A 17,387-nucleotide genomic window follows, 5' to 3' on the forward strand; every position below is an offset into this window, starting at 1 on the left:
TGAAGGCAATAAAAGTCTCTGAAGAATAAGCAAAGGAGTTTACTTTTCTTGCTGCATCGTCCTCAAAATCGTGATTAATACAAACAGATGAAGCAGCAACGATTGTAGAGCAATAACACTCCAAACATTTCATGTAAACAACAGATGGTGTCTAACTCAGCAAGAAGATGCATCTCAAACCCTGGCCATGGAGTTTCAGTGTCAATGGATGCTACAATAGTACCAGCATTAGCCACAGTCAAGAATTTTGTGGATTTTGGATGTCCATAAAAAGCTTGGAGTGTTAAGATTCTCGCCTGCATTTTCTGCTCACGCTAGACTCAAAGTCAAAGGTGAACCTTACCATCTTAATGGTAATCTCATGTGTGCCATAAAATAAAACAGGTTCTCCTTAAGAAACCATTGTTAGAAAGCTACTCATGGTCAAGACACCAAACCAAGTCGATTCCAAATGTATCCATATATATATACCTTGAGCATCGTTCCGTGCTATAACCACATAAAAAAAGTTTTGAAAAAACTTGGTACTAGTTACCAGTTATGTATTTGGTCTCCGAAGTTGGAGCAAAACTTAAATACATGATCTGTGTCTTCTCTGGGAATGTATTCCAAAATGTAAGATTCTCCTACCATCACGCCATTAGCCTCACAAAAACCTTTCCAACCATTTCCTAAAGCGACAGCTCCGTCGTTTGATAGTAAATATGCAAACCATTTCATCCCGCTTCTACCCAACATAGTTATCTTTCCAGGCTTGGTGATGCCATTAGTCCTCATGAATTGGCTAGGAAGATGCTGTGAGATATTTGAACAAACACATTTCGTTAGCCATTAGAATTCAAAACAGAAAGTCTAACCCACCTCTAAAGCAAGAGACGTTGATGAGCTTACCAGCTTACAATCTCTGACATCTTCAGGTGTAAGTGTTAACATCACGATTCGGTTTTGGATTGCTAAAGATGAATGCACTCTTCTAAGAAGATCTTTACTTTTCTCAAACTCCCCTGAGCTACTCCCTTCTCTATTGTTCTCTGCTTTCCTTGTCTTGTTCCCACTGCTACGTCCTGTGGAAAGAGACAGTTTTGAAAACTCACTTTGCCCTCTATCATTGCTAGCCTCTATACGGAGCAAACTGAGCACAGGTGTTGCGTCTTCCCAAATTGACTCCAACGTGATGGAATCGCCCGTCTTTAAGCCGTTTGCTTTAGCAAAATCTTTCCATCCCTTTCCCAAACTCATTCTTCCTCTTCTTTCTAGTAGAAGGCTTACCAGCCACTTTGCACCATCTTTACCCAAAAGAGTTATATCTCCAGGCGTGTTCATGCTATTCTCCCTCATGAATTGCAATGGAAGACGCTAGAACAGATATGAACAGAGAATTAAAAGACGCCATTACGTTATGCGATAAAACGAATAAAGTTTGATTGATGAACTCACCAGTCTACCATGTCTGAGACTGTCAGGTGTGATAGTTAATGTCAGAAATCGGTTTTGGCTGGGTGAACTTGAATTGCTCGATATTAGTTGATTCTTCTCTCTCTCCCAAGAGGTGCTCTCCTCTTTGCTGTTCTCATCTTCGTTGTTATAGGATATGCTGATCTCTTTTCCGCTGCTAGGTTTTATGGGAAGAGGCTCTTTCTCCCTTGCTTCTGGACACCCTCCTTCTTCTCTACTGTCAATGCTATACTCTGCAGGGCACAAACTGAGCACAGGAGTTGTGTCTTCCCAATTCAACTTGAGTGAGAAAGATTCACCCGTCTTTAAGCCATTTGCTGTAACAAAACTTTTCCAGCCGTCTCCTAAAGTCATTCTTCCTCTGCTTTCCTGGAGAAGATTTGCCAGCCATTTAGAACCATCTTTTCCCAACAGATATATCTTCCCAGGCTTGTTTATCCCATTCTCCCTCGTGAATTGCATTGGAAGACGCTGTAGGGATTTGAACAGGAGTCAAAACCAACACGAGTAGAATAGAGAAAACTAACCCTCTGAGTAAGAAGTTGATATGACGATCTTACCAGTCTACAATTTCTGACATTGACAGGTGCAAGTGTAAATGTTGCTAAGTGCTTCTCGTTTGAAGAATATGATGAGATTATCTGTGTCGGACTATTCTTGGGACATTTCCTGTTATGACCATCTGAGCTTGAGAAATCTTGTGGAAGAGGCTCTTGTGGAAGAGGCTGTATATGCACAAGTTTCAGATCAAATCACTCAAGACTGGTCAACGAAAGAAGGATCACTAAATATAAGGAATCAATACGATGGCAATTTAGTAAGCGTCGTGATTTTATAATGAAACACATCTACGAGGGGGAAAATAAACCAAATTAAAGCAAACCATATCAAATCAACCAAACAACACCAAAATGATAATTGGTCTTACTTCAGCAAATATGCTCAGAACCCAGAGTTAATCAAACTGACAAAATGCATATAGCTACGTAAGATGTTACAATCAACGAAAACCAAATTATATTGTTGATTAGGTATCTTAAAACCAAAATGCCTATCCCTAGGAGGAAACAGTTCTCATTCAGGACCAATTTGCACATCAATTGGACAAAAAGGGTTCAGGTATTTTAAGCATTTCCTCATGTGACAAAAGCTGTAGAACACTTTATCTACTTTCATGACTGACCAAAACTGAAATTCCTACCCCTAGAAATCAGCTAATGAGTATGCAAAAAATTTTAGCAAGAGATTTCAATGGAGTAAAGTAAACTGAATTATATAATCACCAGAGCATTTGTGTGTAGATTTGAAGCTGTCACGTGTGCTACAAAACAAGAGCGGTCTGATGAAAAAACTGCTTCTGTTCCTGGGTTGTTCAACTTCACTTTCTTCTTTCTCGGAAGCTCTGTATAAGAAATACCCCACCAAAGCAAGTGATTTTAGATCATCTAGATATGATACTACAAGAAAATAGATGAGAACTCAACTGAATATACCAATGTTGTACTGATCATCACCATCATATGATGAAAAGCCTGCTTCTTTTCTTAAGTGCGGATGCATTTTTAACGAAATGCTACCTGTATCAGGAAAAAAAAAACCCCTAAAATTGTTTTCCATCATCCAGATTAACTTCAGTTCGAAGGATAGCTATAATCAATCTTACCAATGTTTTCCTGATAATGGTTTCTGATTGGAGTTAGTACATCTCGAATCTCACAGCAGCTGGGTCCGAAATCTGAGACCTGGAACATCATATCTCCTTCATGTCGGAAAACGGCGATCTCGCCAATTCGAAGATGATGAGAAACACCTATTTCAGGTGAAACTGTTGACTGGATTGCTAAAGACGAATCTAGCCTTCCAAGAGGATACTTTCTGCTCTCTCCACTGCTAAGTTCTGTGAAAATAGTCTCTTTCTCTCTTGCTATTGAGTACTCACCTTGTTGCCGTCCATCACTGTTAGGCTCTATACGGAGCAAACTGAGCACAGGAGTTGCGTCTTCCCAAATTGATTCCAACGTGATGGAATCGCCCGTCTTTAAGCCATTTGCTTTAGCAAAATCTTTCCATCCCTTTCCCAAACTCATTCTTCCTCTTCTTTCCAGTAAAAGGCTTACCAGCCACTTTGCACCATCTTTACCCAAAAGAGTTATATCCCCAGGCGTGTTCATCCTATTCTCCCGCATGAATTGCAATGGAATACGCTAGAAAAGATATGAACGAAAAATTCATATACCCTTTTGTTATGCGATAAAATGAGCAAGAGTTGATTGTTGAACTTACCAGTCGACCATGTCTGAGACTGTCAGGTGTAATTGTTAGTGTCAGGAATCGGTTTTGGCTTGTTGACGTTGAATCACTCCTTCTCAGATGATTCTTCTCTTTCTCCCATGAGCTGCTCTCCTCTTTCCTATTTTCATCTATGTTTTCAATTGTCATAATTTCGTTTCCGCTGCTAGGTTGTATGAGAAGAGACTCTTTCTCGCTTGCTTCTGAACACCCTCCTGCTCCTCTGTACATGCTATACTCTTCAGGGCACAAACAGAGCACAGGAGTTGTGTCTTCCCATTTCAACTCGAGTGTGTAGGATTCGCCGATCTTTAAGCCGTTTGCCTTGACAAATGATTTCCAGCCGTCTCCCACTGTCATTCTTCCTCTGCTTTCCAGGAGAAGGTTTGCCAGCCACTTTGAACCATCATTACCCAACAGATATATCTTGCCAGGCTTATTGATGCCATTCTCTCTGGAGAATTGCATTGGAAGACGCTGAAGAGATTTGAACAGGTGTCAAAACCAAATAAGAGTAGAATAGAGAAAACTAACCCTGTGTATCAACAGTTGGTATGACAATCTTACCAGTCTACAATGTCTGACATCGACAGGTGCAAGTGTAAATGTTACAAATCGTTTCTCACTTGACTCATATGATTTTACCATCCGTCTCGAACTATACTTTTTGTCACATTTTTTTCTAATAGCATCTGAGCTTGTGGAATCTTGTAGACGAAAGTCCAAACACTAAATGAACACAAGAGACAGATCAGATGAACCGGTGAAGGAAAGGGTCATAAATTATAAGCATTTCCTCCTCATGAGATCAAAGAAAGGGACAGATCAAGTCGATATTTGGTTAGCTTCATGATTCTATATGAAACAAACAAGTCTAAGAGTGGGAAAGTATACCAAATCAAATCAAACAAAACCAAAACGAAATATGGCTTTAATTCAGCAAATTTTCACTGAAACTCAAGTAATCTGACCAAATACATATAGCTACTACATAAGTGTTACGATCAACGAAAAACTAAAATCAAATCCTTGCTGTTTTAACCTTTATATTCAAACTGAACTTGTTACCAAAACCGACATGTCCATGCCTAGAAACAAAAGCTCACTAAGGACCCGTTTGCGTATCACTTGGACAAAAAAGGTTCAGGCATTTTCTCCAGCTACACAGCACTTTTTCTTGTTTCATGATTAACGGAAACAGAAATGCCTAATCCTAGAAACAAACAGTTCAATCAGCTAGCAAGAGAATGCAAACCCTTGAAGTAAAGAAAAATTTGAAATTCTATAAACCAAAAAAGAAATGCCTAATCCTAGAAACAAACAGTTCAATCAGCTAACGAGAGAATGCAAACCCTTGAAGTAAAGAAAAAATTTGTACGTACATTCGTAGCTGAGACATGGGCTTCAAAACAAGAGTGGTCTGATGTAGAAAATGCTTCAGTTTCTGGGTTGTTCTTCTTCGTTTTCTTCTTTCTTGTGAACTCTGCATCAGAAAACACTCCACATTTAAAGCTCACTCAGATGCTTTTTATTTTCTTGAAACAATCCCTCACAAGGCAAATAGTCTGATGAAAAGAAGTGGACATACCGATGTTGTCAAGATCATCACCATGACTTGATATAAAGCTTGCTTCTTTTCTTGGGTGGTGATTGTTTTTCATCGAAATGTTACCTAAAACAACAAAAAGAAATTACCTTTTTTTTTTTTAATTTGAATTCCACTCACAGTTTCGTCTTCCGGAAAAAAGCTTTGCAGTTCTTATGATCCCAAAGTGTAAAATCATACCGATGTTGTTGATTGTAGCAGGTACGTCTCGAATCTCAGAGCAGTTGGGTCCTAAATTTGAGACCTGGAACATCATATCTCCTTCCATGTCTGAGGAAAACGACGACTTTGCGGATTCGAAGATCATGAGCGTCACAGCGAACTATTTTCAGCCGACAGTGAGTACGAGATCGATGAGGGAAGCGTTGGATTCGACGTACTTCATAAGAAGCCCAAGATTTGTTCTTTTCAGAGAATGAGCGAAATCGTTACTGTCGGAAACACACAACAAAATCCCTAGAAATTTTGGAGACGGATGATGAACAATCAAATCTTCGTTTATTATATGATTTTCATAATAAAACTAACATAAAGTCCAAAAATTGATTCTTTAAACTCCGAAAACACATACATATATTGGTTAGCTTCTTTAACTTCACAAAAAGGCAAAGTTTGTAAACACTTGACTTTACATGCTTTTGATCAGTCATTTTGTTTTCGTCTTAATCTCAAGAGTTTGAAAAAAACTTAAACACAGGAGTTGTGACTTGCTTATGGATACACTCCAAAGTGAAAGACTCTCCTGTCTTGACGCCATTAGCCTCACAAAAGCCACTCCAATCAAGTCCCAAAGCCATGAATCCATCTCTTGACAATAGATAAGCCGAGCACTTCGTTCCATCTTTGCCCAACATAGTTATCTTCCCAAGCTTGTTGATGCCATTAGCCTTCATGAATTGACTTGGAAGAATCTGCAAAGGATTTCAATAAACACATAATAGAATCAAGACAGAAACTAACCCACTTCGACCAAGAATGAAAGACTTACTAGTTTACAGTCTCTGACATCTTCAGGTTTGAGTGTTAATGTCACAAACTGATTTCCGATTCCTGAAGATGAATGTCTCTTCTCTTCTCTATTGTTCTTGGCTCCTTGGGTCTTGTTCTCACCGCTAGGTTCTGTGGAAACAGACTCTTTCTCGCTAGCTTTTGAATAGCATTGTCCTTGTTGCCTTCCATCACTGCTAGAATCTGTATGGACCAAACTAAGCATAGGAGTTTTGTCTTTCCAAAGTGACTTCAGTGTGAAGGATTCACCCGCCTTTACGCTGTTTGCTATAGCAAAATCTTTCCAGCCCTTTCCCAAACTCATTCTTCCTGTGGCGTTTTCTCGTAGAAGATTTGCCGGCCACTTTGTACCATCTTTACCCAACAGAGTTATCATCCCAGATTTGTCCAAGCCATTTTTTCTCATGAAAGACAGTGGAAGATGCTGGAAAAGATTCAAACGGAGGAGTTTTTTCACGTCGTTTTAATATATATATATATACATGAGTGAAAGTGATCAAACTAATTAACGCTCTGAAACAAAATTTGATTTATGAACTCACAAGTCTACAATTTCTGAGGCTGTCATGTGTAACTGTTAACGTCACAAATGGGTTTTGGCTTGGTGAAGGTGAATCTCTAAATCTCAGATGATTCTTCTTTCTCTCCTCTTTGCTGATCTGTTTACCACTGCTAAGAGGAGACACTTTCTTGCTTGCTTTTTCTCTTCTACTCTCTGTGGAAACAGACTCTTTCTCGCTAGCTTTTGAATAGCATTGTCTTTGTTGCCTTCCATCACTGCTAGAATCTGTATGGACCAATCTGAGCATAGGAGTTTTGTCTTTCCAGATTGACTCCAACGTGAAGGATTCGCCTGCCTTTAAGCCGTTTGCTTTAGCAAACTCTCTCCAGCCTTTTGTCAATCTCATTCTTCCACTTCCGTCCCGTCGAAGATCTGCCACCTGCTTTGTGCCATCTTTTCCCAACAGAGTTATCAACCGAGGTTTGTCCAAGTCATTTTCTCTCAGGAATGGCAATGGAATAAACTGGAAAAAATTTAAGCGGAGAATATAAGTGTGATAAAATTAGCTAATCTTCTAAAACAAGAGTTGATTGATGAGCTCACAATTCTACTGTCTCTGAGGCTGCACTGTGGAAGTGTCAATGTCACGAATCGGTTTTCGATTGGTGAAGTTGAATCTATACATCTCAGATGATTCTTCTTTCTTTCCAACTCCATACACGATTCTTTACTGTTCTTGTTTGTTCCATCATTGAAAGATTCAGTGGAACAGAAACTGAGAAAAGGCGTTTCACTGTTTCCAACTAGTTTGAAAACAAAGAAGCCTCCTTCTTTTCTACCATTTTCTTCACAGAAACTTCTCCAACCTCGCGTTATGTAGAAACTATCACATGATTTGTTGAACCTCAGATCCAGTGCCCAGGATCTTTCTCCTCCATCTGTTAAAACAATCTTGCGGCATTCCCTTTTAAGAACATTTGAGCTTGTGAAATCTTTTGGAAGATACTGCCAAACAAAAAAAAAAGATTCAGACATTTTCAGTCTTTTCTCATGACACCAAGCTGTATAACACTTTGTCTTAGCGTCATGACTAAGCAACTTAATAATGATTTAGCAAAAGTCACTTTCTTTAGTATCATGAAATAGTTAATAAGCAAATAGGCCAAATCAATGTAATCCAAAGCAAACCAAACAGAATCGAAATGAAATTTGGTTTTACTTCATTATACACGCCAAAGTAAACCAAACGAAACTAAAAACAAATTTAGAAAATGCATACATTTACCCATATATGTCTTAGAAAATCGAACCAAAACCATATTGAAATTAACTTTTGATTTGATTTCAACAGGTTTTGTCTCAGACTGAACAACAATAACTGTTAGCATGTTTTGGTTTAGAAAGTGACTTAACCAAACTATGCAACAACAAAAAAAGTATGAGCACCAGAGCATCTGTGTGTAGATTAGAAGCCGTGACAAGGGCCACAAAACAAGAGTGGTCTGATGAAGAAGAATCAGCTTCTGCTTCTGACTTGTTCATCTTAGCTTTCTTCTTTCTCGCAAGTTCTGTATCAGTGGAAACAAACCAAACATGTCAAAATCTTTGATATTTAGTTTTAAAACCTCACCAAAGCAAGTAATCTTGGACAATACAACAAGATAGAACAGAACTGAAGTTACCGGTGTTGTCATCATCACCACCATAGTCTTCTGATCTTGGGTGCTGATGCTTCTTCATTGAAATGTAACCTGCGTTAAAACATGTAGGAATATGAGAGGTATTTGTATATAGACAAGACTAAACAAAAACTTTCACCAAAAAAAAAAGAAGACTAAACAAAAACATCACAAATTATTTGAAAGTTTCAAGATTTCGCAGTATGATTTTTGTATTTCCAAGACCAGAATCACAAAAATCCCTAAAATTTATTTCGAGTCCCACTTTCCTCTCACATAAAAACTTCAACTTTGCAAGCTCTCTGTCACGAAAATATCCCATACGCAGAAATTTCGTTGAAAGGAAAAAGAACCAAACTTTACCCATCTTGTCCTGATCATTGTTGCTGCTCGGTCCTAAATCTGACAAATGTAACACCATCTCTTAAGCCGCTAATATCTTTTTTCTTTCCACAGAGCATCTTCTACTCCACACTTCTTTCCTCTGGAAGCTTCGAGAAGAAAAATACAGGAATCGGCAATGTCGAAAGATCTTCAACCAAACCCTAGAAATTTCTAGGCGAAAAGAGATTTCTTTTCAGGACAGAGAAGAAAAAAACACAACTTTTTGTTCTTCTCAGGGAGCAAATGTGAGTGTTAAGCATTACATCTTTGGAAAAATTCGAAATCTCGGCGCGGAGAGTATACAAATGAACAGTTGTATTCTGATGGATGATTTGTTTGTATTTGGGGGATTTGATCGGACAAAATCAAAATATTTTTATATTCGGATGAGAATTTAAAAGTATCTAACTTCTAACCCGATAAAAGCTAACTGGGTTTGTAGTTTGGTTTGATTTTGGTTTGGGTTGTAAATGTTTTTTTCTTCATTTAAAATATTTACTATTTTTTACCCTGTGCTGATGCACTGGAATTTTTTTTTATTAATCAAGATTTTAATGTAATTTAAATTTTTTTGGAATATAATTTTTCTAACAAGTGACAAAGATTTATTTTTGTTGTTTAGATATAATTTTTTTTAGTATTATTATAACTACAATCATAAAAACATAATTTTAACCCGATCATTCTATTAATTGTAAAAATACAGTTATTATAAAAATATAATTCTATTCTAACTCGTTCATTCTATTAATCCGAAAATGATTGTGGTTAGAAAACATAATTATATTATGTATATTCATATTACTATATAATATAAATATTTATTAATTTTAAAATACTTTTTAGCTTAAAATTTTGAATGTTTTGATAACTTAATCCACATAAAAACATAATTATTAAAAAAACAAAACTAATTCGCCCCATCAAATTACCATGTAATATAAATAGTTATTAATTTTTAATATGTGAAATTTTAGACTGAATAATTATGATTAAAAAAAATACAAGAATATATTTTTTAATCATATGTGTCATTATGAAAATATTATTTAGATTTCAAATGTTAAATTAAATCTAAATTATATTTGAGGAAGTCTAAAAACAATTTAAATTAATATCTAATTTTTATAATTAAATTTAAAATCGCAATTTTTTGAAAATATTTTAAATTTTAAATTAAATATAACCTATATATTAAGAAAATCTTTTGAAACCTAAATTAATATCTAATTTTAGAATTAGATTTATATATAAAAGAAAATGTATTTTTTTTTAACACTGAAAACTTTTATTAAATTTCAAACCAAACCGAGACAAACATTATTTTGTTACATCGAAAACCAACCTCACACAAAACAGTGTTCGGTTTTCCAGACAGCTTTTGTTATATCAAAGAAACATCCTCACACATCAGTGTTCGGTTTTTCAGACTGCAAAAGTTCGCGCAGCCAAACTGGTTCTCCCTGAGCCACATAGGATTGGATTCTATCTTCATTTATGACACTCCTAGCCATCTTGAAAGCAGGTAGGTTAGTCATATGGCTCTCCTTTGTCCAATTCCATTCCACAATCCCCTGTAAGGCTTCTCTAAACTCTGCAACCTGGCCTCTAAATGCCGGCCACGCTTGAGGACGTTGAATAGCATCCGCTATATCCGTTGCTTCCGTTTCAAACAACACTTTCTCCAGCCGATGACTACACATTCTTTCAATTGCCCATTAAGGACTAGTTGCCTTTGCTTCTCGTAAATTATCAATATTTCCAAAAGCTCTCCGGCTATGTAGGAGCACATTACCTTCGGCATTGCGAACAATCCATGCCGCACCACAGAGGTGTTTCCTTCTTGACCACGCAACCGCTATGTTGCATTTGACATATCCTAAATCAGGAGGAATCCATCTCCGGTTTTTGGCGACACCACCAGAGTGGCCTTCCACTCGTTCGATGTCGTGTCTCTCTTGCACCACAAACCAGTGATTCGAATCATCCCATACTTTCTCTGCTGTTTGTGTGGCTGTATAAGCCTTTCCCTCGAAAATATAAGCATTGCGATTTTTCCATAATTGCCACACGATCCATGGAAAGCTTCTCCTTATCTCCACCGGAATCCGTTGGTCCTTTTGGCATTGGAACAAATATGAGAAATTCACAAAGACTGAGCTTGTATGAAAACCTTCACTTGGAAAAGGGAAATTTGTCTGCGCCCATACTTATCTTGCCAATGTACACTCAAAGAGAACATGGTTGATTGATTCACCATTTCCCTCGCAGATCTGACACACCTCATCCACCACTAAACCTCTGGCTTTCAATCCATCTGATACCGACAGAGCATCACTCAGCGCCTTCCACATAAAAACTTTGATTTTCGAGGTAGTTTTCACCTGCCACACTTGTGCCTTGAGCGGGTTAAGGGATGGATGTACCATGGCCTCTGTTCTCACTTCCGATTGTCTTAGTTTCCTCCCCAACCAATACCCTGATTTAACCGAATATTCCCCACTCTTGTTATATACCTATTCAAAACTATCTTTCTTTCCAAAGGCTGGTTTTTGTTGGAGAATTCTGCCAACATCTTCAGGCACAATCACATCGTCGAGCTTTCCTCTGTCCCAGGTTCGAGTTTGAGGATCAATGAGATCCCTCACCATCAAGTTTAAGTCCTAGAACAATTGTCGTCTAAAAGGAGCTCGAGGGTTTTCATCAAAAATCCATCGATCAAGCCATACATTGATTGGATAATCTTACAATAAAATAGGATAATCTTAAAAAAGTTTTTAAACAATTAATTTTTAAAAAACTTTAGAAATGTTTGGTTGCAAGTACTAAAAGTGCTTATGTTTTAATAGAATAGATATTGGAATATACAAATACATGATCAGACAAAATGAAAATATTATATTCGGATGAGAAGTCTAACCGGGTAAAAGCTGGGAAAAAGGCCGATTACTATCAAAACACCATAAACTGATACCAATTAGTACTCAAACAATTTTGATGCACTAATCAGTACCTCACTTCTTAAAATTGGTAAATCAAAACCCCATTAAATTTGTTTTTTGCCAATTCGTGCATTGACTTTAGTTCTGTTAGTCAATCCGTTAATTTGCAAAAAGAAATATAGTATGACGTTGTTTAGATTTAAAATTCTGGAAAAAATATAGCAAAACAACGTTGTTTGAAGATTATTATATTTTTAAAAAATCAAACAAAACATATGTCTTCTTTCATCAACTTGAAACCCAGAAATTGGAGAAGAACATCTATAAATAGAGTTTGGGTGGTGTTTGAAATCAATTCGGAATGACTTCATCGTAATTCAAAGGCTTTCTCAGAGATTCCAGGTAGGTTTATGATGTGAGTGCAGTGGGCAACACAAGTTTTACCCTAGACAAGCTGCAAGTGCACAACAAACACAGTAGTACTTAGGGATCGAATCCACAGAGATCTGTGTGTTGAGGACTTCTAACTGATGGTAAAAACAATCGTAAACCTAATCTAATAAAAAGGGGTTTTGGTTTGTCACTAAATCTAGTTATGCAGAGAATTAAAAAGCTGGAAATAAAAATCGGTTGAAAACTATATGAAAAACGGCATTGGGTTCAAGGTTCATCTTTAGGGTTCATGTTATAAAACACAAGGAATTTAGGCAAGAATTTTCTATGACTCTGAAACTATGATAGACACATGTAAGATTAGCCAACTCTCGTCACTCTAATCATCTAATCACTTGTTCATGTCAATTAACTCTCGCTCTTATGCCAGAACAAGATCATGCTTTGTAGATCAGAATCCATCTCTGCTTATGTATCCTCCGTAGGTAGCTTTCGTCTCCTACGATGGTGATGTCCATAAGATCGAGTTCAGGCAACCCAAATACAACACTCTCGTGGCTGGGATTAAACCTAGGATTGGATTCTGGGTGATCAATCCAGAATTACCGCTTTGAGATTTGGATGAATGGGAGAATCATGTTAAAAATCGAAATCCTTTTCCTAAAAACCTAGATGTCATTCGAACATGGGGTCCCTTTGGATTATCTTTTCACCCAACTAGGTGACTACTCAGACATGGCTGAGGTAGACATCATCATCAGTTTTGAACTAAGAAGAAGAAAAGTAAAAAACAAAAGTTGCAGAAAAACTTCTCTTATTGAAGGCAGAGTGGCAATGGAGAGCTTCTACAAATGCATAAAAATAAAACCTAAAACTACAAATGAGTTCTCTCTCAAAGAGAAGAAAGAGGCTCTCTTACAAAAGACATAAAAGTGAGTATTTATAGTGTTTCTCCAAGTCTTGGGCGTCTAGGGCTTGTAAAATGGGTGCAGGAAGTGTCTTGGGCCTTAGTTGGGCTCCTAAGGTTTTGACATAGGTCCACCGGGGGTGAAACCTCTTGAGCCGCGGTGGGAAGAAGGCTGGCCGCGGGTGAAAGCACTTGTGCTTGACTGGACTTGTGTTGATCGGCCTTCAGTGCATTGATGATATCTGTAAATCTAACCGTTGGACTGCTTTGATTCCAAAAGTGTTCGAAAAATGGTTGTCTCCTCTATAAGTTCTCCAAATTTGGGGATGATCAGACGGTGAGAAGGTTTTCATTGGTTGTCTAACTTCTGACGGCCTGAATTGATCCAAAAATGTACTTTTGCTCCAAAATGCACTCTAAAGTCCCAAGTTTCCTGAAAAGCCTTTTAAAACTCCAAAACATGGAAAACACTTATAAAACCTTTAAAACTGAGTAAAAACACCTGCATAAGATACTGAAAGTGATCCATAAAAGTGGTCAAAATCAGGTGTTATCAGTTGAGATAACATAACAGATTATACTAAAGTCAAAATGTTTCACCATTACATTTCCAAAACTTACTTCCGTTGACAAGCTCAATGGAATCAGTGTATTGATCCTTCCATTTAGAATTTAAATACCAATCTGAAACCAGATCATCAGCCTTGAACTTCTTCTAATTGTCAAACACAACTCTTAGGGCGTGACGGCATGGAATCTCTGTTAGATCCCATCTCCTAAATATGCATGTCTTTTCCTTCATGTTAACTGTGTGATTTTGGCCTTGCTCGCTCATTTCAAAGATACGATCACGGCGAGAGATTGATCTACACCTTTTAACCTCTTTTTCCTTTTCTGAGATGGCAAGTCCAACCTTCAGACTGTGTTTTCCTTTATGTTTGCGAGTTTTTCTCCTTCTCAGCTCACTCCTTACTATAGCCTGTCTTCTCACCATCTCAAAACTCTGAACCACAGGCATAGCATGTGCCTTGTCAATAGCTTTGTTATAAGATCGATAACACCGTATTTTTACCATTTTTTCGGATCGTTTTGAAATACTTTTTCTATGTTTTTTATTGCTTTCAAGTACTTTTATTACGTTTTTCTAGTATTTGTAGTTCCAAGACTCTTTTCAGGAAATTTAGGGAAAAACTTAACAAAATGGATAGAAGACCAGATTTTCAGCTCAGAATCAAACCGTCAGAAGTTCACCCCCGATTGAAGGCCTTCTCACCGTCTGATCCAGCTCAAATTTGAAGATTGCAAAGATGGAACTATCAGATTTCCAGCACACTTTACAGCTTGACAAACCAACGGTTCAATCAAAAGTTACGCGAAGAGCAAGATGTCCCGTAAACCAGCCGACAAGCATTTCCACCCGCGGCCAACAACCATTTGACCCCAGTCAGAGGCTACCCGACCGCGGCCAAGCATCCATTCCCCGCGGCCACGCACTTTCTGACCGCGGCCAGCCAACTCCAAGTTAGAAAGCCCATTTCTGAAGCCCAAATCATTTTCTAAGCCTCAATTGCGGAACCCTAGACACCATGGAGCATTGGAGACTATAAATACTTATTATTTAGGTTGTTTTTATGGAGAGAAGAGGAGAGACAAAATAATTTAGAAGAAATTTACTTTAAGCTTTTGTTTTTAGGTTTAGGAAGAGAGAGATCTATCTCTTGAACCCTTGTTCTTTCTTTTTCAATTTCGATTATTGCTCTACCTTTTAATACTATGTTTTTGATTTCGTTCATCGTGTCTGAGTAGTTTTATTGTTGGGTCAAAGGGATTTTTGATGGGGATATATATGTACGATGAGGATTTCATGAGCTATTGAAGCCGAATCTTAGAACTTTTTCTTATGAATTTACTTTTAATGCATGGGAGTAGCATCAAGAACTACAATCTGATCCAGATGCTTGGTGACACGAAAGTGTTCATCCGGTGTCAGATCTAGTTTGGGAGAGCAAAACAAACATAGGAGTAACCTACCTATGGGCGATTTTTGAATGCTAACGAGTCTTAAACACAATGCATATTTTCTCTTCCAGGGCCAGAGTGGAAACCTACTGGTCATGGTTGAGAGAGATAGTTATCTATGATCATGACAGTGGCGTATTCATACGTCCGTGACTCTAGTTCGAAAAGTTTTAGCTAAGATCTTATTAAATTTACTCTTTAGCAATGTTTTGAATCGTTCATACCCCGGAGAAAACTTCCCTGAAACCCAGCGCCTCTTTTCTATTGATTTACATCGATTTTATTTCAAGCTTTAGTTCATCATTTTCATTCTCTTAATCAATTTTCATTTAAGCAATTAGGTTTAGCCGTTTTTCTTGTTTTTAGTCGATTTCATTAAGTTTAGTTTTTAGGTCATTTTAATTCCCGTATTTTCTCGTTAAGATTAGTTTTTACGTTTTAAAAACACCACCAAAACCCTCACAAATATCGCCTGGTTCTGGACTTCCTTACTTTATATTTCTTTCGAAGGTTTTTGCAGGAAATATCCTCTTTCCCTGTGGATTCGATCCCTAAGTATTAGAATCGATCAGTTGTGCACTTGCGGCTATTGATTTCATTTAGGGTAAAACTTGACAACCCTCTAGCAGAAAACACATCAAGTTTTTGGCACCGTTGCCGGGGAAGGCACACATTTTCTTTTCCGCAAAACCCTAAGAAAGGTTGGTAAATCGACTCTAGAACCCTTTTTCTACAAGTTTTCGTTTTTGGTCCTCATTGTTTCAGTTCCCAAAGCAATGAACCCTATAAATAGAAGTCCCTACTACGAGGGAGGTTTTTACAACACTCCTAAGGCCACCAGACGCAGAGAAGAGCAGTACATGCGCGATCTTTACGACGAAGTTCGAATCTCAGACCCAAACTACCGAGCATACCTAGACGAGCCCTACGCACCTCCAATGGCAAACCCTAGATGATCTATGCATCGCCAACCTCACCAGATTCTCCAGCAAGATGAGAACGCCCAGCTCAGTAATCGATTGAGTCAGCTTGAAGCCGTAATCGTGCAGTTTATTGCAGTTCAAGCCGTATCAAGAGCCGCCCTTCATGAGAGAATTGACAACATGTCGACTCACTTTAATTAACAAAAAGCTTGAAGATATTTCTGCTCAAGTTAAATCCATCAAGACTCAAGCAAACAAAGACGCCGAGACTAAAGAGAGGATAAAATCAGTTGAAGGATGAGTCGGAGAGAATGAAGTCAGCATTCGCAAGGCTAGTGGAAACATCTGCACCTCAGAGATCAAACTCAATGAAGCAGAAGAAACTATCAATGATTATAACAACCAGACCTACTCCTACGTGGAAGAGATTTGGGATGGAGTACACAAGGTTCGAGACAAAGCAAAAGAGATTGACTCAACCATGGACAAAGTAGTTTATGCTCTTGATGAAGTCGAAAAGAAGGTATAAAAGCTTATGCAAAGGCGTGAAACTTATGGTTCAAAGCTTCTCATCAAGGATCTTGACATAAAAGAAGAGGAAATAGAGTTGGAAGATCCAAAAATCAGTTTAGATGGCAAAGGAGAGGATGAAACAACTGAACCATCTCGGAGTCTCTCACCCACGGTCAGAACTCCCGCGACCGCAGCCAACAACCCTCCGGCCGCGGTCAAGAATCTTCTACCCGCGGAAAATAGTACCTCTCCCGCGGTCGTGTGTCCTCCACCCGCGGCAAACCATCAGTTAGATTCACATCAACCTTCTTCGATTTTCACAGGTCAATGTTCATTAGATGTACCTGCTGGAATGGTCAGGACCCTTTTTCTTGAGCAGACAATGTACGCCATCAGCTCCAAAGCATCTCAAGAAGAAGATGAGGTACTTCCCTACAACATAGTTTTAGCATATGAAGATGAATATGAAGGATAATACCTCGAGGACGAAGACTATCGTCTGTTTATAGAAGGAGGCAATCCAGACAAATTGGTGGAACTAGGAGCACCAATCTCCAGAGAAAGACTCATTGAATTCAACAAGTTTTTGAAGACGATCGCTCTTTATACAGGTTTCGATGATATATGGGATCTTGGTTGCCTGCAAGTTTTCTTTAGGTATAGCAAGGAGACAAAGGAGGATATCCGAACCTACTTTGGGAGAGCCAGACGTCTGTCTTTTCCCAGGACATCACCTGATGATGCAGTTTACTCAATTCACCATCAAA

At 38.1% G+C, this 17,387-nt stretch overlaps 2 protein-coding genes across 4 annotated transcripts; both read right to left on the reverse strand.

Moving 5' to 3' along the window:
- Positions 1 to 444: 444 nt before the first annotated feature.
- LOC18022324 (B3 domain-containing protein REM-like 1) lies at positions 445 to 5,832 on the reverse strand. Of its 3 annotated transcripts, none has more exons than XM_024158343.1 (12): positions 5,531 to 5,832; positions 5,333 to 5,416; positions 5,127 to 5,227; positions 4,312 to 4,473; positions 3,739 to 4,221; positions 3,119 to 3,659; positions 2,970 to 3,032; positions 2,739 to 2,857; positions 2,016 to 2,180; positions 1,438 to 1,926; positions 892 to 1,356; positions 445 to 795 (listed from the first exon to the last, which is right to left on the reverse strand). In XM_024158343.1, the coding sequence occupies exons 1-12, from the start codon at positions 5,655 to 5,657 to the stop codon at positions 532 to 534; spliced, it is 3,063 nt and encodes a 1,020-aa protein (XP_024014111.1). In that variant the 5' UTR covers positions 5,658 to 5,832; the 3' UTR covers positions 445 to 531. The 3 variants fall into 3 exon arrangements, with proteins under 3 accessions (XP_024014111.1, XP_024014109.1, XP_024014110.1); XM_024158341.1 differs by having other exon boundaries at positions 2,940 to 3,032; XM_024158342.1 differs by having other exon boundaries at positions 2,949 to 3,032; positions 5,531 to 5,831.
- Positions 5,833 to 5,939: 107 nt separating this feature from the next.
- On the reverse strand, positions 5,940 to 9,289 carry LOC112088138 (B3 domain-containing protein REM12-like). The gene is made up of 7 exons (XM_024158345.1): positions 8,903 to 9,289; positions 8,543 to 8,611; positions 8,307 to 8,428; positions 7,464 to 7,865; positions 6,901 to 7,383; positions 6,339 to 6,782; positions 5,940 to 6,261 (listed from the first exon to the last, which is right to left on the reverse strand). Exons 1-7 carry the CDS (start codon positions 8,958 to 8,960, stop codon positions 6,019 to 6,021), a joined length of 1,821 nt encoding a protein of 606 aa, XP_024014113.1. The 5' UTR covers positions 8,961 to 9,289; the 3' UTR covers positions 5,940 to 6,018.
- Positions 9,290 to 17,387: the final 8,098 nt, after the last annotated feature.

Source organism: Eutrema salsugineum, unplaced genomic scaffold, assembly GCF_000478725.1.
Source record: "Eutrema salsugineum unplaced genomic scaffold, Eutsalg1_0 scaffold_15, whole genome shotgun sequence".
Lineage (NCBI taxonomy): Eukaryota > Viridiplantae > Streptophyta > Magnoliopsida > Brassicales > Brassicaceae > Eutrema > Eutrema salsugineum.

Bases quoted from the DNA above. Each gene is read 5' to 3' on its own strand.
- LOC112088138 (XM_024158345.1), bottom strand. From the start codon at position 8,960: ATGGTGTTACATTTGTCAGATTTAGGACCGAGCAGCAACAATGATCAG. The intron at 8,612-8,902 runs GTAAAGTTTGGT...GTTTTAACGCAG, and splicing joins CAATGATCAGGACAAGATGG to GTTACATTTCAATGAAGAAG. The intron at 7,384-7,463 runs GTGAGCTCATCA...AATTTTTTCCAG, and splicing joins GCCTCAGAGACAGTAGAATT to TTTATTCCATTGCCATTCCT.
- LOC18022324 (XM_024158341.1), bottom strand. From the start codon at position 5,657: ATGATCTTCGAATCCGCAAAGTCGTCGTTTTCCTCAGACATGGAAGGA. The intron at 2,181-2,738 runs GTGATTATATAA...GTGCATATACAG, and splicing joins ATCTACACACAAATGCTCTG to CCTCTTCCACAAGAGCCTCT. The intron at 1,927-2,015 runs GTAAGATCGTCA...AAATCCCTACAG, and splicing joins ATGTCAGAAATTGTAGACTG to CGTCTTCCAATGCAATTCAC.